This window comes from Pezoporus wallicus, unplaced genomic scaffold (genome assembly GCF_028554395.1).
Source record: "Pezoporus wallicus isolate ANWC-B61680 ecotype Strahan unplaced genomic scaffold, APGP_CSIRO_Pwel_v1 contig_8143, whole genome shotgun sequence".
Taxonomy (NCBI): Eukaryota; Metazoa; Chordata; class Aves; order Psittaciformes; family Psittacidae; genus Pezoporus; species Pezoporus wallicus.
Genome location: NW_026636259.1, coordinates 225,583 through 249,903, shown reverse-complemented (window position 1 = coordinate 249,903; position 24,321 = coordinate 225,583). Strand labels below are relative to the sequence as shown.

The following is a 24,321-nucleotide window of genomic DNA, read 5'->3' as shown; positions in this document are numbered from 1 at the left end:
GTGGGTTTATGGACTACAAATCCCTGCTTTGTTTGATGACAGAGAAGAACTGTTCACCTAAATTACTACAGTAACTATTACTCATGAGAAAATACCTATTTTTGACTGGTTTGTTGCCTGTCCTGAATGGCTCTTTAATAGCCACACCCCCTCTGGCAATATTCCCAACTGGGTCCAAGTTTCATTGCTTTCAGAAGGAATACCAAAGTATCTTTTACCTGGAGCTGTACAGTTAACATTCCTTCAGTCCTTGCTGGCACAGAATGAGTGCATGCTCACAAGGAACTAGTATCTTAATGAAGTTTACCTGTCTCAGAAAGCACACGAAAAGCTGTACTAAAATCTTTCATTTGCTGACACCAAGTGGGCAAAATGATCAGTAACATCTGGTGGACGTGCTCAGTCACTCCAGGCTTGATGAGACTCTTACATTCCACACCTCCTGTAATTATAGAGTTTGAACCTCTTTCCCTTTACATCTGGTGATTAATGTTAGATTCACACATTTGGACCATTATTTAGTTAGAATGCTGCTGCTGCAAGGACAGATTCTGCTACAGCTGTAGCAGACTTCAGAAAAGACTGAGGCCAAAATAATGAAGAAATGGCCTGGAAACAAGCTACAGGAATAGCTGTGTTTGCTCTTCTTGCTGTAGAGGTATTTAAGGCCTCGTTTCTCCAGTAATTAGAGCAGCAGTGTAAGCATCGCTTGTTTAAACTGTTTAAAGTAAATTGCCAAATACCAGATAGATGCTGACACAACTAAAACCTAATTATCTGCAGCAATTACACTGTGGTGTGTATGCATCTCCTTTATATTATAGTGAATTCTAGGAGTGCTCAGCATGGCTTTTAAAAACATGCTGGGTAATGGAAAGTCATTCCTTAGTGCATCAAGTGACAAAACCAGACCCAGTTGTTTGCTTTGAGATAGGGTTTTAATAGATGTGCCATCAAAACAGTGTCACTGTTACCATTTCTTAATGTTTTAAGTACAAACACGGGTCTCCAAGCTCACACACGGGTTTTGCTGGATTCCTTCTCCCTCAGACAAGATGCTCTCAGCGTAAACACCTGTAACACAACAGCATGGGTGAGTTAACCACTCCCAGCAAGTATCAAGCCATTTGCTAATGTAAGGGATATCATCAGAAAACCCTTTGCTCACCACCAGTCAATCTGCCGGTAATTCCAGCAACTTGTGGTTGGTTTCATCACATGATACCTTTATTTCTAGCAGAAAGAAGACCTTTATCCCTTTGCTCTACAGAGCCATCAGCAAAACCGCAGTGCAAAAGACAACAGCTCTTACGCATCTGCTGCCCTTGTTTTATTACAAGCTACTTTTTGGCCTAGAACTTCAATTATTATACTTCTAGAGCTAAGAATATACAGACAGAAACACAGCCAACGGGAATGTTCTCAAGCAGATCACGTTTCTGAGACTGCAGACAAATCCCATCATGTTAAACTAACAGCACACCAACTATTAAACTCACCTAGAGGAACCTCCTGCTCATTCTGTCTCACTGCCTTCTGCAGGACTTGTGAAGAGCTGTAACATCACGTGGTAGATGTGAGGAACAATTAGTACATGGCAGCAGAGACCTGCAAGCTACACCTAAATATAGATACCAGGAAATAAGCATCAGGCTTTGAATACTGAGGATGAGAGGAGGGGAAGTGGATCGATTCAAGTTATGAAGTACGCTTCTTGAGGTTTTTTGCAGCCTATAAACCTCACTTGTTCCCAATTTAGATCCCACATGGTACAAAGCTCTACATGAGTCACTGAAATTTTTTGAGGCCAGGTTGGATGTGGGTGAGATGGTTTAGTGTGAGGTGTCCCTGCCCATGGCAGGGGGGTTGGAACGGGATGATCTTAAGGTCCTTTCCAACCCTAACTATTCTATGATTCTAAATTCATCACTCACCTTCACATTAGGGCCATCTCCAAAGTGTAATCTACTCCCTATGACACCTTCATCGGGAAAGCCAGGCTCTGCAGACAGTGACACAGATGGACACGGAGCTATGTTAAGATATGACAAGGGCAATTTTCACGGACAGCAAGCATAATTAAGGGTTGCCCCATTAGTTCCAGAAGACAAACTTAAGAACCCAAACCCCGCAGGCACGCAGCTGTGTTTCAGACACGTGAGGATGTTATCGTCAGTTCTCGCATCTGACGGCACTTCCTATTCAGGGTTATCATCATCAACAGCCAACTTTTGTACCCGAGCCCTTCAAACACCACAAAGTGCTTCATCCTGAACCAACAGTCATCCCCCCCTTGGCTTATGAAAGGCATTAGCTCTCTTAATGATGTGTAAATGAGGCTTGAGCTAATTTGCTTTAAGATGCAACTGCTACATGTTATTTTTTACTAACTGTCCTGCATTAACTGCTTCACATCAACAACTTTCCATACACCTTAGTGCAAGTTAAAGTTTTAACTTACCTTTTCTACTTCAAGTCATCTTCCTGCTGTGGGGATAAAGCAAAAGAAGCATTACTAGAAGAGTCAGCACAGTGAGTTTAGGAAAAAAGTAGGTTTCTAAAGTAACAGCTTATTTTATAAAGTAGATTTATGCAGGAGAACAAATCAACACGCAACCAAAACCAGGACCTCAGGACCAATGCCCTAAAACCATCACCTACGTCCTGCTGCAACAGGCCCTGATAAAGTCTCTCCCCATCTTTCCTTTAGCCCCTTTTAAGTACTGAAAAGCCACAATAAGGTCTCTTGGGAATCTTCTCCAGGCTGAACAACCCAAACTCGCGGTCATTCCTCACAGGAGAGATGCTCCAGCCCTCTGATGGAGTGATCCATTTGCTAAATATATCGTTATAAAGCTGAAAACCCACGGAAGCACAGGAATACCATGTGCTAACCGCAGTGTTACCCCCACAGCCCCGAGCGGGGCAGGCCTCTGCCCCAGGAACGAAGGCCTAGCCCGAAAGCGACCAGAAGGCTCACGAGGAGGCAATCGAATGTGACCGGGGTTTAACCCCCATGTCGAGCCCTTCATAGAACAGTTAGGGTTGGAAAGGACCTTAAGATCACCCAGTTCCAACCCCCTGCCATGGGCAGGGACACCTCACACTAAACCATCTCACCCAAGGCTTCGTCCAACGTGATCCTGAACACTGCCAGGGATGGAGCATTCACAACCTCCCTGGGCAACCCATTCCAGGGCCTCAGCACCCTCACAGTAAAGGATTTCCTCCTTATATCCAATCTAAACTTCCCCTGTTTCAGTTTGAACCCATCACCCCATGTCTTATATCACTACAGTCCCTAATGAAGAGTCCCTCCCCAGCATCCCTATAGGCCCCCTTCACATCCTGGAAGCTGTTCTGAGGTCTCCATGCAGCCTCCTCTTCTCCAGGCTGAACAGCCCCAACTCTCTCAGCCTGTCTCCATACAAGAGGTGCTCCAGTCCCTGAGCATCCTCGTGGCCTCCTCTGGGCTTGTTCCAACAGCTCCATGTCCTTTTGTCCTTCCTACAGCTCAGGCATGGCGGTGCCCGGCGCTACCTCAGCCCGCGCCATGCCCCGGCCTCCCAGCCGCAGCCCCATCCAACTCACCGAGAACGGGTTCGCACCGCTCCCAGCACGGTCCCGGCTCCTCTCACGGGGTATCGGCCCCCCCGGTGCCGGTTCCCACCTCCATGCCCGGCCCTGTGGGGACGAAGGCCGTCAGCGCCACACACCGCCATGCCGCAGCCCTCCCTTACCCGCCCGCTCTCCCTCCGTGTGTGTGCCCCCCCCCTCCGCTTCCCCCAATGGTCCGGCCCAACCCCAGCGGCCCCGGGGACCGGGAAGCACGGCCGACACCACCGCTGGCGGGGCGGGGGTGCGGGCCCCCACCTCATGGCTACTTCATAGCGTGCTACACCCAAACGGGCCCTCTCCCTGCCCACCTTTACCGCCCAACCGCCCCATGCCCGCTGCTCTCCCTACCGACCGCCCTGCACGCATGGCGAAAGGGCGCTAAAGTGGCGGCGACCGCTTATAAAGGCTTGGAACGTACCACTTCACGGGGGGGGGGGGAGCCGTACCACTGCTGCAGCAAGGCGGGGGTAGCTGGAAGCATCCATCTCCTGCAGCGGGACACGGGAGGGAGGCGGGACTTGGAGCGGCTTTGAGCATCACCGGGCTGGTGGGCCCCTGGTTTGCGGCACCCTGGAGGCAGGGGAGTGGGGTGATCCCGGCTGGGATGGGACCGGCTGCACCTGGAAGTGGGGATCCCCATCAGTGCGAGTGAACAGTGCGCAGATGCAGCAGAGCAAGCCAAGGGGATGCAGAGGGACATCAAGAGCATCATCAACAGAGATAAAGGTGTCACTGTCTTGCTCTACTCGGCACTTGTCAAGCCACACATGGAATTCAATTCCCTGCTACGCAAAAAGGTGTGGACAGGCTGGAGAGGGTTCAGAGGACCACATGGATGATCCATGGACTGGGAAGCGTGTGAGGGAAGCCAGGAAAAACTGGGTTTATACAGTATTTAAAGGGCGGCTGCGAAGAAATGGAGACTCACTTCTTACACACGTGGAAAAGGCAAGAAGGGTGATGGGCATCAGTTACTCCTGGGGAGATTCTGACTGAACACAAGAGGAAAATCTGTCGCACTGAGAATAACCAGCCATTGGGATAATGATGGGATAGTTTGGGATCACCCCAGGGAAGTGGTGGATTTCCCAAGATCGGGTATCTTTAAGGCTGGACTGGCCAGGGTACTTACCTAGAAAGGTTGGAACAGATGATTCTTGAGGCCTCTTCCAACCTGGGATTTTGGGATTCCATGATCTCGTCCCCAGAAAGGCACAATCCCCTCTTAGGATAGCCAAGGGAGCACCCACAAGCTCCTCACTGTGAACTGATGCAGCTCCGCTCTGTATCATCTGTGTTCCAGCACACTGGGATGGGTCAGCGTGATTCCAGACCACTTTTATTTGGGACAGAAAGCTGCTTAAATATAAGATTTGTTATTTTCACATTTTAATGTCATTTTGAACTGAAAATAAGGGGTTTATTTTGCTTTCCTTTTCCCTGCTAAACACATGGGCCATCATCTTCGAGAAGAAAAGCAAAGCCCTCTCTTTCAAGTCTCCCATCAATGTCACACATTGAGAGTCTGCCTGAGGGCAGCTGCAGGCACAGAGCCTGCAGCCCCTACAACTCTTTCTTCTACACAATCAAATCACCTTATAGAACCCCATAAAATCCAAAAGACCCTGTTTTAAACAGCAAAACCTTCCCAAAGGAAGGATTCTGTGGTCCTGTGCGGAGTCACCCAAAATTCAGACCCATCCTTCCCTCCGGCAAAAGCCAAACTTTTCCTTGTGCAATTCTCAACACAAGTTCATTTTAGTACCATAGAAGGGGTCTCAGAACACAACTCTCCATCCAATCTCTCTCTCTCCAGGTCAAACAGGTTGCGGTTAACTGTCTTGAGGATAAAGCACTCACTGAAGATTCAGTGCTCATTTTGAATGAGCAAAACCCAGCAGTTCATGTGCAGGAAACTAAAGACCAAAGCTAGAATTCCTGATACCACCAAATATTAAGGCTTCTCTGTATCACCCAAAAGCAAAACCAGGCAAACAAGCAGGAAAAACCCCACTCTGTAAGTCCCTTCAACACTAAACCTCTATTTTTCTTGCAGCAAAGCTACTGTGGTGTCATTAACACACAAAACTCTCCCTTCTAAACCATAACTGCAACAGACCCAACTAATGTGGACACATTTAAAGGCGTGTTTATGACTATCTGGAAGACAGAACCAGTGTTAACAGCTCCTCTTCCTCAGACATAAGCCTTTGCCTACATTGCTTGGCTTGATTTCACACATCCATGAGTTCAGAGCCTTTCTATCACAGTTAAGATATTCTCTCTTCCCATCCTGCCCTTCACCAGGCTCAAGTTATGAGTATTCACATGGAAACACAGTGGTTATCAGCAACATCTACAACCTGTGGCTGAGCTTAAATGCATGCAAGGGTCCACAACACCACAGAAGCCTGTTTTCATAGGTCAGGTGCATGATTCATATCTACCATCTCCTCCCAGGAAAAGGGAAGGTCACAACGGGAAAAGGGAAGGTCACAACGGGAAAAGGGAAGGTCGTCACAACGGGAAAAGGGAAGGTCGTCACAACGGGAAAAGGGAAGGTCACAATGGGAAAAGGGAAGGTCGTCACAACGGGAAAAGGGAAGGTCACAACAGGAAAAGGGAAGGTCACAACGGGAAAAGGGAAGGTCGTCACAACGGGAAAAGGGAAGGTCGTCACAACGGGAAAAGGGAAGGTCGTCACAACGGGAAAAGGGACGGTCGTCACAACGGGAAAAGGGAAGGTCGTCACAACGGGAAAAGGGAAGGTCGTCACAACGGGAAAAGGGAAGGTCGTCACAACGGGAAAAGGGAAGGTCGTCACAACGGGAAAAGGGAAGGTCACAACGGGAAAAGGGAAGGTCGTCACAACGGGAAAAGGGAAGGTCACAACGGGAAAAGGGAAGGTCACAACGGGAAAAGGGAAGGTCGTCACAACGGGAAAAGGGAAGGTCACAACGGGAAAAGGGAAGGTCGTCACAACGGGAAAAGGGAAGGTCACAACGGGAAAAGGGAAGGTCACAACGGGAAAAGGGAAGGTCGTCACAACGGGAAAAGGGAAGGTCACAACGGGAAAAGGGAAGGTCGTCACAACGGGAAAAGGGAAGGTCACAATGGGAAAAGGGAGGTCGTCACAACGGGAAAAGGGAAGGTCACAATGGGAAAAGGGAAGGTCGTCACAACGGGAAAAGGGAAGGTCACAACGGGAAAAGGGAAGGTCGTCACAACGGGAAAAGGGAAGGTCACAACGGGAAAAGGGAAGGTCGTCACAACGGGAAAAGGGAAGGTCACAACGGGAAAAGGGAAGGTCACAATGGAATCAAAGCGGCAACACAACAAAGGTTTACTGGCAAAAAGACACTGGTTAAATAAATTTTATCCGTATGTTGAGAAATGGGCATGATTCTATTTGAAAGCTTTGGAAGGGGTACTGATGAAAGCACACATTAAGATGAACTCTTACAGTGATCAACCATTACAGTCATTTACTCTCAACAGGACTTTCATGAGACATATTTATATAGTCAATAATTAAATAGAAAACCAAGGATGAGTGTCACAAAAAGAGGAAATAATAAGGCTTTAAGCCCAGTCAGTCCCCAGATACCTTCTAGTCACTGTACCTTTCATTTTTCCTTTTGTTTCCCATGCTGCTATTCTTTATCATAATAAAGCGGTAAGAAAAGTTAATTGCAGATTCCTTGCTTTTCGGAAGCCTCAGACTTACTTCAGCTTAGTACAAAAACAGGGAGGGAAAAGATAAAACGTTTGTAAAAAAGCAGGAAGGGGAAGAGAGATTCAGAGATATTTTGGACTGAGAACATAGGAAAGAGGGACAACACAAAGAGATTTTTTCAGCCTATCCAAATGTAGCAATGGTTTTGCTACCTGTTCTGTTTACCAGGCTGTGATGTGCTGCATCATTCCTTATTTCAAACCACTGGCAATGCAAATATATGCCACAGGCAACAAGAGATAAAGTCACTACAGCTGCACACTGATCAAACCTTTTTCTTAGCTAGAGAAGGGGATGCAGGTAAAAAAGCTGAATGTAACAAGTCAACCATGTTCACATCCACATGAATGATACAGGGAGAACATCCAAAAGTATTGACATGAGACAGTGATCCTAGAGTTTTCCTTTTCTCTTTCAGTTATATATATATATATATATATATATAGTTAAACAGCATATAGGAAAACACTACTATAGCTTTCACCGTGGCCAACAGGAAAATCCTCATAAGTAGAGAAATGGATGCTTTTCAGTTGTTAGATTTCTTCAGAACAGAACACAGAGGAAACGAAAGAAATGGGATTTCTCATTGTGTAACAGCAACAACAAAAACTGAAACCCTTGGCAATTTACACAGTTCTCAAACCTCCAACTTTGCAGTCTTGACCATCTCAATCCCTACTGCAGCAGAACACAGTATCACCTAAAGAAACAAGCAGGACTCCTCAAGCCCTGATGCTACTTGGATACTGTGTGAAATTCCACTGTACTAATATGTTTAACTTCCAATTCACATCACGTAGTTTGGAGGAGGAGAACGTGACAGTCCCGTTCAAGCTTATCCCTGCTGGCTGCCCACCCAGGAAGGGCATTACTTGTTATTACTTCAAGAGGAAAGGAAAGGTGCTGCGTAAGAGCCAGAAGGGCAAGGCAATGATGTTGGTTATGAAATGCCCTGTTCTTTGGAAGGACTGTGTAAAATACGCTGTTAAAAGCCTCTGTGTTAAAAACATTAAGAACAAAAAAGGTCTTAAAAATACAGAGCATCTCTGCCTCTTCTTTTCAGTTCAAAGCTTGGGGAGGAAAGTGTTTTGCTAGAATTAACTACAGGTTTGCTGTAATAAACATATATGACAATGCCCTACGTAACACAGGGCCAACCACAGACTCCAGACAAACGTGACTGCTTCAGGTTTCAAGTGGTGTTTGCATCTCTGGTTTGCATAAAAGGAACAGAGACACTTCTGGAACCTTCACTGCAGAGTCTTTGCCAGCGTCCAGCTTTTGGGCAAAGGAAACCCTGCCACAGTGCAGAGTTCTAATGCTGAGGATCGGGATGTAAACCCGATCATGACTCTGAGTCTGATCCCGAGCTGCTTTCTCGGCTGATTTCGATTTGTAGGGATGGTAAATTATCCAACCGGCTCTTCTTTTGCCGAGACTGTTCTTTTTCCTTTATGAGAGCACCCCAAACCCGCTGGAGCTCTGAGTCGTCCTCCTCTGGAGCTGCCACAGGTTTCTCAGGTTTATCTGAAGTCTTTTCTTGGGTCTTCGGAGCAGACCCTAATCGGGTCCATAAATTACCTGGTCAGATGAAAAACAAACAGCTTTTAGGAAGACAGGACTAAGAGGAATGCTGGAGGAAGTCTGAGGAAACTAGGCTTGAATTCATTTAAACTCCTCATCCTTCTTCCACCATCGTGTTTGGCATGGATTAGACTGGATATAAGGAAGAAGTTCTCTACTGTCAGGGTGCTGAGGCACTGGAATGGGTTGCCCAGGGAGGTTGTGAACGTTCCATCTCTGGCAGTGCTCAAGGCCAGGTTGGACGAAGCCTTGGGTGGCATGCTTTAGTGTGAGGTGTCCCTGCCCATAGCAGGGGGGTTGGAACTGGATGATCTTAAGGTCCTTTCCAACCCTAACTATTCTATGATTCTATGGAACTTACTATACTTTGAAGCAGTACTTGAAACTAAAATATGGGAGGTCTTGCTCCCTGCTTCCCATTTGCAGAGAATGATACATGCCACTGCGTTCATGACACTTGGTTTAGTGCCCTGTTTTGACCTCAGTTTTAAAGTAGTCCTCTACTTTTAAACATACCTATATAAAACTATTTAAAATACTCAGCTTAACCTACATCTATTTAGATTTCAAAGCTCTGAACGAGCATTTGCTGATTCAGTGAAATTAAAGAACATCCTTTATGGTTTGCTGCTGACACTTCCCTTATACTCTAAACCCAAAAGGAATTGCACCATTACATTTTCTCCATAAAACCAACCTGATTTCTTCTCTCTGGTATCAGAGTAGAGGCCTTTAACATCTGGCTTGGGGAGCCCTAACCGGCTGTGGACATCTGATACGGGCTCTCGACGAGCAGCAGAGGTACTACTTGGAGGTTTAGTTTCTGGAGAATGTGGTCTCTTTCCCAGTCTTCGCCGCACATCTGGGGATATTTTCAAGTGATTAAAATGACAAAAGCCACGCTGCCTTTATTCCAGCTCTCCCAGCTAGTTTTATGCTCGTTCACCATGTGTACAACTTGAAACTAGACAGATTCCCTGGTCTTTGAAGTCTTTCATACTCAGATTTCAGTCCTGGCAGTGGTGGCAATACAGTGCATCCAAATTTAATCTTTCTTTTTTTCTTGGCAATAAGTTTGCCATTTAATGCTTTCAGGTTGTGCTCTGCCCAAGAGATTGTACTCTATGGCTTGCTCCATTTCTGCTTTAGGAGCATAGCACATCTGCATCCAGCATGAGGTAAGATTACACGTAAATCAGTACGCTCCAACAGTTCCTTTCAGATAAGGGACACCTTGCTTTGGACTTCTAATACTGCTTGATATTTTGCAGAAGACAATGAAAACAAGAATACGAGAATCCTAAATATATTGCTATTTGACCCACAGTGTGAATCTTGCCTTCTGAAGTTTGCCTGTTTTAGCTGGATATTTCTTGTCTTAAAGGAGGCTCAAACAAAAAGATGAAGGCAAAGGGAGTTACAGGACTTCAGCGCCAACTTAAACTGTGTGAATGCAGAAACTGCTGCTGCACAGAACTCCCTAAGGTTACTTGCAACGGAGCACAGTGTAAAAGGAAGATATCCCTTTTAATGAGCCAGTCAAGTTCTGCACAATGTAGGAGTTGCTAAGTACCTGATTTTACAGTGCTGTTTGGATGACGCGGCCCACTGTTGTTCTGACGTTTTTCTTCTAACAGTAGTCTCACATCTGCCACCTTCTCTAACGATCCTTTACTGCCAATCCGGTTTCTGATGTTACTGGTTGCTATGCTATCTGCTCGCATGGAATTCCTAAAGAAAATAACAGATTTCACATCCCTTAAATGAAATGAAACCTAGCACAGTTCTGAAGTCCTCTTGAACGTAACATTACATCATAGAGAACAGTAATATCAGGATCTCTAAAATGAGAAACAATAGTAAAATATGACTTGGAAGAGCTCATATTCCAGTCAGAATCCAAGTTTAGCAATTATCACATGAATATCTCAGTATCTATTGCAAAGCAAATATTGAGTTTGCCTCCTTAAGGCTGTGCCTCCGTGTCAAAATTCAGAGCAGCTGTGCAGTCTCAAAACTGTTAAAGGACTTGATGTTATAATGAAGTCTAATGAGACTACTGAAGGGACATATTAAAGTGATATCAGTAATCCACAACGTAAGTGATTTTGGTTAATATGCCCATAACAAACAAATTCCTTTTTGTCATCAACACTGGGGGGTTATTCTTCTTTCTGAGGAAGAGGAAGGAGTAAAGGGAAAAGAGAAAGAGCAGTTATTGAGTTATTTCTTCGTGGCCTAGTTATGAAATGCAAGAAGTTAATTGTGCTTGCTTGCATTAATTTCTATTGATTCCACTTTGAGCTCCATCATTATCAATAAGGAGGGTTACAGAATCTGCAAGGGAAGCTGTATGAAGATAGGCTGAGAAAGTTGGGGCTGTTCAGTCTGGAGAAGAGAAGGCTGCATGGAGACCTCAGAGCAGCCTTCCAGTATCTCAAGGGAGCCTATAGGGATGCTGAGGAGGGACTCTTCATTAGGGACTGTAGTGCCAGGACAAGGGGTAACAGGTTAAAACTTAAACAGGGGAAGTTTAGATTGGACATAAGGAGGAAATTCTTTCCTGTGAGGGTGCTGAGGCACTGGAATGGGTTGCCCAGGGAGGTTGTGAATGCTCCATCCCAAGGCCAGGTTGGACGAAGCCTTGGGTGACACGGTTTAGTGTGAGGTGTCCCTGCCCATGGCAGGGGGTTGGAACTGGGTGATCTTAAGGTCCTTTCCAACCCTAACTATTCAATGATTCTATCTGAAAGATGTTAATTGTAATTAAAAGCCTGTATCACTGTTGGCTGTATTTTGCATTTATTTTTAATATCTACTACAAAATTAGGTTAAGAAGTGAAAAGGGAGCATTGACACTTTGCCTTTAAGCTGCGACAGCTCTGTCACTAACTCAGACTGCCTCTTCACTGATCCTTTTAAAGAAGGAGAAACTTTTACCTAATGTTTTTCAGTTGTGACTCCACCTCGTCTGCATACATTGTCATTTTCATGCTCTTCTTGGGAGAGGGCGTTGATATCATTTTCAGTTCAAGATCATAGTCCATTTCATCAGAGTCAGATGCACTTGCACTTGACCTTCGCGTTGCACTGCGCTCTCGGGACTGCTTGAAAGCTTGCAGCTCATCACGGTACTCTACCACAACTCTGTCATCTTCATCCATAACCTGATCTTCTTCCTCTTCTTCCTCCTCCTCAATAGGCTCTTCGGGAACATTTACTAAGCCTGTAGCAAAGCAAATTACTTCTGATAAACTGAATTTTGTCATTCGTACAAAGTACTTTAATGTGGGGGAATCACTGTAATTAACAATCCACTAGAAGTAAGACTTTTGTGGCTCTCTAAGGCTGAAGTGAGAACAGAGCGTAATACAGAGTGGCATCTATATTACAGAATAGCCTAAGTGGAAGAAAATCGTCACAGGACAAAAGCAGTCCATGGTGTTCATGACCTCAGAAGCCTGCTCAAGCACAAAGCTGGATTTTGCTTCCATGCACTATAGGGATTGGAGGAAGGACTGATTAAGGCTATTCCCAGCCCTCCATTCCCCAGCTGTGCTCTCAGAGGGTTGACACACTGGCATCCATTACCTGAGTGACGATGTTTGTAAGGAGGAGTCAAGCCAACATCATCCCCAATAAGCGTCCTTTTCTTTAGCACATCCCGATGGATTCGGCGGGAATGGTACCTTCGTTTCCTGAAACACCACAAAAAGAATGACACTCCTGTCACAGGAGAGGCACAATGAATGAGCCATATTCAGTCCTGGATTAAGCATACACAGTTAGCACTCACTTTAACATCAGACAGACTTTTACATCAGAAATCTGTCTGGTTTGAATGTAGACATTCTTTATTTTCATGGGAAAATGCTCCCCTTGCACAGTCATGTTGTAAAAACATTATTTACACATAAGGAGCATCTCCATGAACCAAACAGAAAGAAAATCCACAAATTAAAACCGTTTCAGACGCTCTCATCCTGCAATATTCCAATTCCTCTATCCAATACTCACCATGAATTGCTAAGAATCCCCTTCATGCCTCCATAGTTGGGATTGCCATACTTCATGTAATACTGGCTTCGCCTTGCAGCTCCCAGCTCTTTCTTATCATCTGGGAAAAACACAAATTAAAGGAATATTTCCCTTTTAGAAGGTATCTCACAACACCAGCACAAAAATACACAACCCTCCAGTCAAAGACACTGAGGGAAAGCAAGACTACGTGTTACAGATCAGCACTACTTCAGTCTCCTTCTGAAGGATACAGCTTTGCTGACACCACTGGAATTTCTCCTACCACCAGAGTTTTGCATCTAGAAACTTGATTCTAGCAAGGCTGAGTTTCCACATATCATTCCACAGAGCATTCCATCCCCCTGTAACTGCTGGAGGCTGTACTCACCTTCCTCATGACCTTTCTTTTCCTTATGGATGTGTCACTTCCCTCATGGTCCAGAAATCATATGGATTTTCATTTTATTCATAAATATCGTTTAACATCTCAACTGTATTTAGAAAGAACTTCCACTAATATCTCATCAGCATCTCTAATTAATTTCTTACTAATAAACCATGAAGTTTACCCCTATGGAGAAGGGCATCATATAACCTACTCCATGGTATTTGCAAGAATGCCCTGAGCCCAAGATGTAGGTACCATAGTTTTCATACAACTGGAACTGGATTTAACTTACACATTAAATGTGGATTTATTGCAAAATCTTAATACCTAACGATTAGCAAAGAAAGTAACACTTGTGCAAATAAAAAATCAGGTACTTTGAGTCAGGGATTAGTCAACAAGTAAAACTACAACAAGCAAGAATTCATTGTGCTTGTTAAGCTGGTCATTTACCTTTAGTAGCAAATCTCATGAACAGCTTGTTTCCTTTAGCCAGTTTATTGGCAGGGCGAAGATCATTACGCAGGAGAGAATCCTCTTCTACCTGGGAGAGGGCATCCAACTTTGGGGGGCAAAAGAGGTATTTTGGACTCAAAAATAAGATTACTGTTGAATGAAAACGGGTTGCTTAGAGAGCAGCAACCCACTGAGTATTAAGAAAGTTACTTCTCAAATTATGCTCAAATAATTTGCTTTTTTGCTTGACAAACTGATGTGAATTTGTAAGTAATTTGCCCTGAAGGTTTAAGTATTTCCTTCTCTTACTTCATAACATTCTCTCAGATTATTAAATCCAGTCACTTTCAAATGACACCATCCTAATGGCTGAAATGCAGACAACAAGTAACACAACTTGGACACTGAGACTTTTTCCTTTTTGCTTGGTTCATATCTAAATGGTTTCACTAACAGGTTCTCATGCCCTCCTGCAATGACTAAAGGGTTTTCTTTTCCATTTGTATCTGCTTTATGGAAACTGAAATTCAGACTTCCATGACGTACGAGTGTTCACTAAGCCATTCCTAAAGAAATTCTAATCACACCTATTCTATATTCAGCCAGTGAAGATTTCACCATTTACAAAGCATCAATGTATATGCTGATTCCCACAAATACCTATGGTCATTCTAAACCCTATTTGTCTTTTTAAGCACTGCCTATGCCTGCTATTATTGTTCTTTCATTGCCTCCTCTCAGCAGAAAAGAGCAGCCAGTCTGGCTCTTACACACTGGATGCCCCATCACTCTTCACAAAACACTCTATATTACAAGCTATTCTCACCACCAGCATACCTGCACTCCTTGTCATTTCCCCATCCAATTTACTTTGATCATTAAATTGTGAATTACAAGTATATACAGTTAAAAGTGTAATGTTACGAAGGCTTCACAGCAGCCAGAGCCAAACTTCCATCATGGTGTTTTCACTTCCCTTTTGTACTGACCTCAACATCACTTGGATTGTCATCCTCAACCTCGCCTTCTTCCGTCTCATCATCAGAGATTTCCTCCTGTTTTTCTAAGAAGGAAAATAATTGGGGGGGGGGGGGATAAACTCCATTTAGCATGTCAGTTATATTTGATTATTATTGCCTACAGTCTCTGAAATCAAAGGGAAGGTATTATCCTTTCTTCTGTACAGCCCAGAGATAGTCAAACCAGTAAATGTCTATAGAAATGTGAAGCACATCTGAACACGGAACACAATGAACCAGGCAGCCACTGTGCCCATAAATGCCCGCAGCAGCACACATGGATTAATTTAATTCTCTGAAAGCAAATGAAGCTACACTGCATTTCAGGGTATGAGAGATCAGCAAGGCCAAGACCATAAAAGACAAATTAAAGCTTATTTCCTTTAGTTTCCCTTTAAAATGCTGTGAGTACCCACAAGTATCCAATACTACCAAAGTAAACAAGGTGAATATTCAAAAGCTTAGAATATTCTAGGAGAGAAGGAGGAAAAACCCCAAACCACCACCTGACTTCATTTCAAAGTGAAGTAATTGACAGAAGACTGCACACTTCCAGAACTACTACAATGGTGAGACGCTTATATAGAGTTTTCAGGGTTCTTTTTAGCTCAGAGTAAAAAATACATCTTGGGTTGCCCCCCCACCAAGGGATGCACAAGGAATGCATCTAAGCCAGTTACTCTTGTGTATCTGGATGCATCTCACACCTTGAGCTGTAAGTGAACAGTTTGTACTTTATCCAATATCCCACTTTTCCGGCTGAACAGGATTAATTTAGATGACAAGTTTTGTTTTGAGATGTGGTGTAATGATAACACGAAGTGTAACTTGTAGCCAAGAAGATTAAATACATGTATTTATGATCCACTGAAACAAGACAGTCACTAATCCCTGACTTTGTAACAAGTCTTACTGAAGTGTTATCAACATTTGCCCCAAAGTTAAAGCCACATGGATGGTTGAGGAGCCACTGCATCGTGGAGAAAAGCAACAGGAAAAGGGGATGAATTAGAAGGATCCACATTTGTTCATAAAGCATGATGCATTTTGTTCATAAAGCATGTTTAAAAGACAACCCGTGGAAGAGTTCATAAATACAACATCTCTCTTTGCTTTGTACTGCATGGTACAGTGCTTGGAACCACAGCAATTTATCACACCAGCCTAACAGCAAATTGTCCTAAGGTAGCAAAAGCCTGATTCTTCATTTACACCCATGGAAGTAAAATCAATTCACAATTCAGGCATTCAGGTACCAGATTTAACACCACATTAAGATGTGTTTTTCCTGCTCTGCTCTTGTATAACTGACCTTTCAGTGTGCTGCTTTCTTGAAAGTATAATGGCCAGATTTAGAGATGACGTACACAGCGGTGAAGTGATAACCTGTCACACCAGCGCTAACAATAAAGGATGGTGATGCACCAAGAAAGGAATCAACTGTGGTATTTCAAAACCAGGACATTTTCTTACACCTGCTTTTTCCACACTTGGAATTCACCCTTTTACTGCCACAGACTTACTTCTGTGCCACAAGTACCACTACAAATACCGTATCTGAATATGACCCTGTATCTAACACGTTCAGTATCGACTGAATGACTGCTTTTGGTCCAGCTCCAACCCACCTTTTAAGAAGCAGCTTCTTCAAAAGGTTTCCAAGATGAAAGCCTTTTTTAAAGTGGCAGAATACATTTACCTGAAACTATACGACAGAAGCTCCTTCAGTAATTCAGGTTATGCAGTACCCAAGCCCAAGTTTAAAGTTGCACTGATTTAACTGGGTGAGAGCTATATATGCATATCCCAATCTACCTTTCTTGGCTTTTTCAGCTGTCTTCTCTTCATTGTTTTCTCTGCTTTTTGTTTTCTCCTGATCAGGCAAGGAACTCATATTAATTAAAGCCCGTGTTGCTGTTACTTCATCAAGCCAGACCACATTACCTGTGACATATAAAAGCACACACAAAACCATAATGCACTTTGCATAATCAGTCACATGCACTGCCTTACTGGAAACTGCTAACAGAAGTCCAGAAACACTTTCATATGGTGACATAGCAAAAGAAGGAACCAGATACACCTCCTGAGGGAAAGTCATTCTTGAACACATGTGGGAAGCTGGAGGACATGCACAACAACTGATTCAAACCAGAACAAGTGAAATGCACAATCATATGTATCAAAGCCTGCTTCCTGAGTGTAGGATATTGGATCAGTGCATTTCAAGAGGGGGGAGAAAAAAGCCTTGATTTTTTTCCCTTTGACAATTTAACACAACCTTGGACTTTACTATGGAATTCTGTTAATCGTTTCCAAAAAGCAGGAAAATAGGAAAGCCTACACTTTGCACTGATCATCATGTCACAGGTTAACCATGTGATTCAGTACATGCCTTGCACGTACCTTGAATCAGCAGCTGATACTAGAACATAACTTATTAGGCCAACTAAAAGCATTTCAAAACCATCAAAGTTGAAAAGAGCTAAAACTGCTTAGAAACAGGTTTTGAATAAAAGCTTTCTGCATTCAGTGCAAATACAGCAGCAAATGTAATTTACTGCTCTGCAGTTAAGCAGAGTGTATTCAGATATCACAAGAACTATGCAGTGTCCCAGAAGAAAAGACTCTCTCAAACTACTTGAACAGACACAATTTACAAGGTGAAGAACACCCACTTTTGGTGCTAACTTCAATGACTGGCTAATGACTTTCCATTTCTGTATGCCTACCTGCTCTTCACACCTCCATATTCAAAGCCTTTATTGTTATGTTCAATCTGAAATACAGAACACCATCTAAATCCACCTCTGCACTAAGACACCACGAGATATAATTCAGAGGGGAATGTGACACCTTCTGCCATGCTGTGACACAAATCTATGCTGAAAGGGCAGTGGTTTTCCTTGTATTTTCATCAGGTAGCTGCCATGCTAACTCATACAGCATGAAAATTAATCAATAATGAAAATGTGTTTTAACTGTAACTGGATAAAGTATTGTTACGACTCTGAAGCCTGCATTTCTGCATTGCAAGCTCACTCTGGTTCCACACTAAATTTACTCACGTACCACTTAAGAATAAGGATAATAACACAGAAAAAGGATAAACATCAACCTTAGAAATGCAGCCTCAAATACAGAGTTAAGCTGTGCAGTTGCCAGCTTATGCATCACCACAGCAGCTCTTTGGCCACCCTGTGCTCACTGTGTTTCAGGTTTTCTGGCAGCACCTCAAGCTGTCGTGCACAGTGACTCCAAGGTTACCAATAGTACACCATGTATTTTACCTTGCACTGGAACATAATTCCTTCAGGGTCATTCCAAGGAACCAGGCTACTAATTCTCGAGTCTTAGCAATGCTTGTTAATAAATCAGTTTCCAGCAATCCCAATCAATGGAAAACCTGCACTGGCTCCTACTTTTTACATGATTTCATTTACAGCATTTCTAGCCACATGGCAATCTCAGAGCCTTCCAGTTCCATGATCCAGCACCCACCTGGAGCAAACAACTCTTACAGTTTAGTATCGTGAAGAAAACACGGCTGTCAACAACCCTTTATCTTCCTGGCAATCTCACTGCATTAGTACTCCCCAAAACAGCCCTTGCAACACGAATTTACATTCCTTTTCCAATCTATGTAAATCACATTCAGCCTCTGCCTTCTTCCACCCACTGATTTTTCCCTGCGAATGCACTAAATAAATATGGCAACAAGTCTGCTCCTCCGCAGCACAAAACCAACCTGCTTAACTGCACACAGGCATGCTCTCTCACAGTGTCATCTGCTGTGACACTCACAGCAGGTATACTCTGCATGTCAAGATGTAATTTTATACCTCTTTTCCTCCTCTTAGATGCCTGCAAGTTGCTCTGTACTATCTCCTTACAAAAGCAAATATTCAACCAGATAGCGGGTTTGATTTCCACTATATACTATATATTTATAGTATATTATTAATATATTATTTCCTTCTGAACCTTTTTTACTAAGGCAAATGACAAGGAAACACACACAAATATCAGTGACTTCGAAAGCCACTAGGACACATGAGGTACAGCTACTACTAGCATTCAAACATGAGTAAGAATTACAGACAAAAGGCTCCGCTTACTTACATGATGTATCATCTAACCACTCAATATGAGCAGGAGGATACTCCTTGAAATAGGCAAAGATGTCTTGTGTACTCATCTCATCCACTCCACAGATGTAAATTGTGTCTAGTCTCACTTTTGGAATTGCTGCACAAACGAAGAGATATAAAATTGGTACTTACTCATATCGAGGAAGCTGTTAAATTAGTAATATATGAGTTTATAAAGCAAACATTTTAAATAAGCTAAATGGAACCTGATTGAAGCAAAGCATGAGGTACACCATTCTAAACACCATCACTTGAATTATTCTTCCACAATGCAAAACTTTGATAAATTGAGAATTAAAAAGAGGTAACATGACAGGCATTGGTAGATGCAGGTACTGCACAGTAAACTGCCTTATAAACTTTACTACTGGTATCACCTAATGAGAGCTGCTATAGGCCACAGGGCTTAGCAGGTCCAACTAACTGGATGCCAAAAGCACTGATCTGCCGTGCACACACTTCCTGGCTGATCTGCTTCTATTCCAACATGCCCAGCTTGCCATCTGAGGGCACAAGCACAAGCAGCCCAGCTTCACTGTGTGTACAGCACAGAAGCTGTTCTCGCTGTGCACAGGACACTGTGTGCTTCACTTGTACACACAAACAGTGCTCAAGGTCTGGTCTGCTCACAGAATTTAAAGGTTCTTAAAGCAGCACTGAGGCAGAAGATGAATCTTGGACATGCAGCACTAGGTAAAGATAAAATTGTCATCTTCTTTCTGGGGTTGATAAAACAAGGAGTGAACTGAGAACAGCCAAACAGCTCATAAAATAACAACTTTAAAAGGTGAAAAAAAACAGAAGTGATTTCTTTTGGCAATAATCTGGGAAAACCTCTGCAGATGCAGGGAATATTATAGGATAAATCAAGTAAAGGGACTGTGAGGGATCTTTTCTTCTTGGCTGCTGGATAAACGCCTACCTTTCTTCATCATGTCCCGATCCAGAGCCACATTCCTTTGGGCGAGATTCACTTCAGCTCGAAAATGAAAGCGCTTTGCTCTTTGCTCCTTCTTCTCAATGGCTTCCTGCAAAATGCACAACAATACATTCAAAACAGGAATCTCAGCAGCATTCCCAACAAGCAGCACCGAAGGACCAGATGCTTAAAATCTCCCAGACAGCAACAATCCATATTAAGAGGTTTATTCATTCTGAAGAGACTTGAGAGTTTCAGAGCATTGAAATCATTCCCTAAAACATCTCTGCGATGCTTAATATTTTTAACATAGGACCAGCAACATAATGGATGCTATCAGGATGCATGGAAAACAAGGCATCTTGGACAATGCTCAGACTCCATGATGGAACAGTAACATTATCTTCTCCTTTCTAACAGAGGTACAGAGGCTGCACTCAAAAATAAAGCTTGCTTAAAACAAACATTTCCCCCATGTGGAAAATTCATGTTTTAAGATTATAGAGATTTTTCCCTGATTTTTAAATATATACAAAATAAAGACTCGTCTCTCTCCGCATGGATTTAGCGACACAAGCTGGAGTGCTGACTACTGACATCTTTAGACTGGCAATTCAGCTTGCTCATGAGCAACAGCTTATGTGGATCTTGTCCAAGTTCTGCAACCAACGGAGAAGCACCTTGCTCTGCAGAACGTATCAGGAAGCTTTATAGGGTCTGGGATCTTACTAACCAAAGTCAAAACTTGGACCACAAACTGTGCTTAAGCAGAACCTGCCACCAATGACAGCCAAATAAACACAGGGGTTTCACCACTTTTTAAAGGTTGCCACAACAGCTTTGGCCACATCAGAGTTGCATCATTAAAGAACATCACAAAAGATGACAGCTTGGCCCTGACTTGAGGCACTGCAAATCCTTTATGGAGCTACAGAACAAACAAGCTATTGAAGCCAAAACCTGATTTTCAGTCTTCATCTGGAACCCTTTCTGTACTCTTTGATAAGTATGAGCTTCACTAATGCAAATGGGAATATGTGATTCGTCAGCACACTGCTGTGGTGAGGATTCATATTGACTAGCACATGTAAAATTGTATCAGCCCTGTAAAGCATATGACTAAATGCTTCTTCTCTACTACTAAATACCAGTTTTAGTGGTCAATTGCACAGTATGAAACAGCCAATTCACTATTAAATGTACAGAGATGAGCTGTAGGGTTAAGTTTCTGAAGTTCCATGGAATTATGCAACTTTCAGTTATTTCAATGCAACAGCTGCTCACATTCTTCAAGCTGTGTCTTAAATAATTAAACAAGAAGATGCCCTTGGAAGATACAATGCAATGGAACTTGATTTTCCTGCCAAGCACTTGTTCTTCCTTCTGTCACACTCCCAAGAGGAAAAGCCACAGCTGACTTGTCTCTTAAGGGTTTGGCTTTGCAGTATCGACTGGCACTGAGGCAGTTGCAACAGAACCATTGTCAGGTCTTGGCACACAAGTTTTTGTAACTTAAAAACACCAGTTCTCACAAGTTTATAAGGGAGATCAGGTCCTGATGCAGGCCACAGCTAACAAAAGGAGAGTTAATTCCCTAAGTGTTGAAAACTGCAGCTCTCTGAACACGAAGCTAAGCTTTTGTTCATGCTGGGAAGGCAATAATTCCCAGTAGCAATCTTTAGGATGTTGAAGTACATTGAAGAACCACAGCATAGGAATTACCTTGGAGGTTACATCTATTCCAGTAATGAAACTTCCAGCTTTGTTTTCGTATCTCCTACTAGTGTCCTGAAACAAAGGGAAAATGATGATGAAATCTCAGTGAACACTGAAAGCAACAGACTTGTTATGCTGAAAATAACAAAATCTGGCCATTTCTATGAGAAATACATCCTCTTCTCTTTGAGCCTTACTCCAAGTGACACCTCTAGTACATGAGCAATGATCCTTGCTGATGTCAGTAAAGGTAAAAGCATATGAGCTGAACCAAACTTCCTTTACTCTAAGGATTCATTTGTTTGGCACAATCTAGTTTCTGTGTCTGCTGCTGTGAAGGTTCTTACTTTCTCTCAGCAATGCAGGAGAAGTCATCAAACACATTTCTTAACTAAAACTTCCACAATCTTGGCTTCAGATCTAATTTCCTTGTAAAACACAAAAGATTGAACAGTGATACCCAACTCCTGAAGTGTCAATTTGCAGCTTTTAGTCTCAAAAGTCCAACCACCAAGACACAACCACACTTAAACAAGCAACTCGTTACTGCTGTCATTATTTCAAACCCAATCTCCAAATACCTGCAAGACAAAACATTACTGTTTTGACACAACCTGACTGATAGAGAGCAAAACCAGAGAATGCTGAGTTCACTAAACCACACAGACCCCGGACCAATGCCCCAGTTGTACTTTCCCTTGTTTGCCTGTGTAAAAACTGCACCTCCTCATCCTGGCACCCTCAGGACCATCATCTGGCAAAAGTCTGGAGCAGGAAGGACACATCTTGCTTTCTTTAGGGGTAAATAGGTTCTTTACATTTGTGCTGCAATAGTTATTTTGGCTAAAAGTCCTTTTTTTCTACAAAGTAGGCCAGTCTTGGTTTAGAAATACCAAAGGACACACCATGTAACTGCTTTGCTCAGTAACAGTAGCAAAGTTTGTGTGAAGTTGCCAAATGTTTAGTTATTAAAAAGCAAAATAAGTATTTTTGAAGTTCAAAAACCTGCTGTCTAGGGTTGACTCATGAAGCACAAGGAAATACAGAAGGGTGCTGTCTTTTAGGCCACGTATGTGGCACAAGCTCAAGCATGGTGGCAGATCACATAATTAGAGACTAGTGTGTAAAGTAATTCCCATGCAAGTTTTGAGAGCAAAAGACGAGTGAGGAGTTTAGAAGAACTCTGACCCATTTTTAGGTATTAAACTTAATCCTACTAAAACTTGTACAGGACCAATTTGGGACAATGAAGTAAGGGGGGGGGTGGTGGAAAGGAAACACTCAAACCTCACTCATCAGAGCCCCATTCCCAGTGCCTCAACCCGAGTTCCCCCACTGCCACCCCCAGCTTTAGGTGCATCCTGAGCTCCTTTGACATTCTCCCACCCACAGCCCTCCCCGCAGTCCATTACTACCCCCCAGATCCTCTTCTCCACCACCTTCTTCATCCCTTCGAGCCAAAGCACGTCCTCTGACGACCTGCTCCTTCATTCCCCCCACACCCTCCGAGTTCCCTTTATACCCCCACTCCCTCCACGCACCCCCAGTATCGCTCCTTTTCCCACGAATGTCCCCCCAAACGCCCTTACAGACCCCCCCAGCCGCCGGTCCCTCCAGGTCCCCCCCCAGCCCATACCCACACCTCACACCCCTCACCGGAACGAGCTCCCGCAGCGAGCGCCTCACAGGGACGGTCTCCAGCTCGCCCTCTTCCACCTCCATAGGCTCAGGCTCCGGGCCGCGGGGCTCCGCCGCCGCCTCCGCTTTCACCGAGACCCGCAGGCCCCGCACGGCCGCCATAGCTCCGCCAGGCCCGCCCTGCGCCCGGACACCGAGACGGCGCCACCGCCTAGAACCACCACCGAGACGACGGGGTGGGTAGAGCGCCACACGAGGCCGGCGCCGGGTCGGGGCCCACAGGCTGAGAGGCCATAGAGAGACGGGAACAGAGCGGCGCGCCCGGCGGTCCTCCAGGGCTACGGCGAGCGGGAGGGCTCCGCCGCCATCTTCCCCGCGAAGCGGGATTGGGTCAGCGCGGAGGAGTTATGGCTCCCCACAGGCTCTGCATCCCCTTGTTCCGGGGCTCAGTTACTCTCTTTAAGTGTATTCCCAACCCAAGGCATTGGGCTGCTTCAAGAGTGAAGCCCCATCTCCCCTTGGCCTGAATAAACCGTATGGGTTTTACTTGTCTCCATAAAACAAGTTTCTCATTCTCGTTAACACTAATTAGCTCCATCCCCTCACACACAACAAACCCAAATCACATCTTGCTTCTGCCGTCGCACCATTATTTCCCCATCAGGAGCTCCACACCTCGCTGTCAGCAGCGATTACCACCTTTTCCATGACACCCAGTGGTTTCATTACAATTCCTATTATTTTAGTGGAGAAATCCCACCCGGGGTGCTCCATTCTCAAGTTCTGCACCATTTCCAACCCAAATCCCACTTTTCTGCGGCTAAAATCTCATCTCTTCAGGTCATGGGGGACAAAAAAAAGCAAAGATGCACCTTTTCCTCCTTTAGTTTTAATGTCATGAGTTGGGTACAGTGTTGAGCTATGCCATTTACACCAGGTCTACACAGCCTCACCCTATGAGCTAGGTCAGGATTACCGTGTGCAGAGCTGTCTCACCAGGAGCACGACCAACGGGTCCTACATCCAGCTCTGGGGGGGGAACAAGCAGGACGTGGAGCTGCTGGGACAAGTCC

The 24,321-nt window shown here is 44.1% G+C and overlaps 1 protein-coding gene, 2 long non-coding RNA genes and 2 other non-coding genes across 5 annotated transcripts; 1 reads left to right on the top strand and 4 right to left on the bottom strand.

Moving 5' to 3' along the window:
• Positions 1-916: 916 nt before the first annotated feature.
• On the bottom strand, positions 917-2,061 carry LOC130593964 (uncharacterized). Its single transcript, XR_008970933.1, has 3 exons — positions 1,935-2,061; positions 1,500-1,621; positions 917-1,074 (listed from the first exon to the last, which is right to left on the bottom strand). It is a non-coding gene; the product is annotated as an uncharacterized LOC130593964 (long non-coding RNA).
• Positions 1,147-1,220, bottom strand: LOC130593984 (small nucleolar RNA SNORD65). Its single transcript, XR_008970946.1, has one exon. It is a non-coding gene; the product is annotated as a small nucleolar RNA SNORD65 (small nucleolar RNA).
• Positions 2,062-2,147: 86 nt separating the features above from the next.
• Positions 2,148-2,222, bottom strand: LOC130593983 (small nucleolar RNA SNORD49). Its single transcript, XR_008970945.1, has one exon. It is a non-coding gene; the product is annotated as a small nucleolar RNA SNORD49 (small nucleolar RNA).
• Positions 2,223-5,483: 3,261 nt separating this feature from the next.
• LOC130593965 (uncharacterized) lies at positions 5,484-7,308 on the top strand. Its single transcript, XR_008970934.1, has 2 exons — positions 5,484-6,110; positions 6,926-7,308. It is a non-coding gene; the product is annotated as an uncharacterized LOC130593965 (long non-coding RNA).
• Positions 6,978-23,563, bottom strand: NCBP3 (nuclear cap binding subunit 3). Its single transcript, XM_057399482.1, has 13 exons — positions 23,267-23,563; positions 21,617-21,682; positions 19,898-20,003; positions 18,947-19,072; positions 16,640-16,768; positions 14,795-14,868; positions 13,803-13,911; positions 12,959-13,058; positions 12,533-12,639; positions 11,882-12,167; positions 10,515-10,672; positions 9,639-9,803; positions 6,978-8,938 (listed from the first exon to the last, which is right to left on the bottom strand). The coding sequence occupies exons 1-13, from the start codon at positions 23,408-23,410 to the stop codon at positions 8,703-8,705; spliced, it is 1,806 nt and encodes a 601-aa protein (XP_057255465.1). The 5' UTR covers positions 23,411-23,563; the 3' UTR covers positions 6,978-8,702.
• Positions 23,564-24,321: the final 758 nt, after the last annotated feature.

What these genes read in the sequence shown, in the direction of transcription:
- NCBP3 (XM_057399482.1), bottom strand. Translation starts at nt 23,410, where the DNA reads ATGGCGGCCGTGCGGGGCCTGCGGGTCTCGGTGAAAGCGGAGGCGGCG. An exon ending in TCGGGACATGATGAAGAAAG is followed by an intron (nt 19,073 to 19,897) that starts GTAGGCGTTTAT and finishes TCGTTTGTGCAG; the next exon opens with CAATTCCAAAAGTGAGACTA. An exon ending in TTACAAACATCGTCACTCAG is followed by an intron (nt 12,168 to 12,532) that starts GTAATGGATGCC and finishes GCTTTGCTACAG; the next exon opens with GCTTAGTAAATGTTCCCGAA.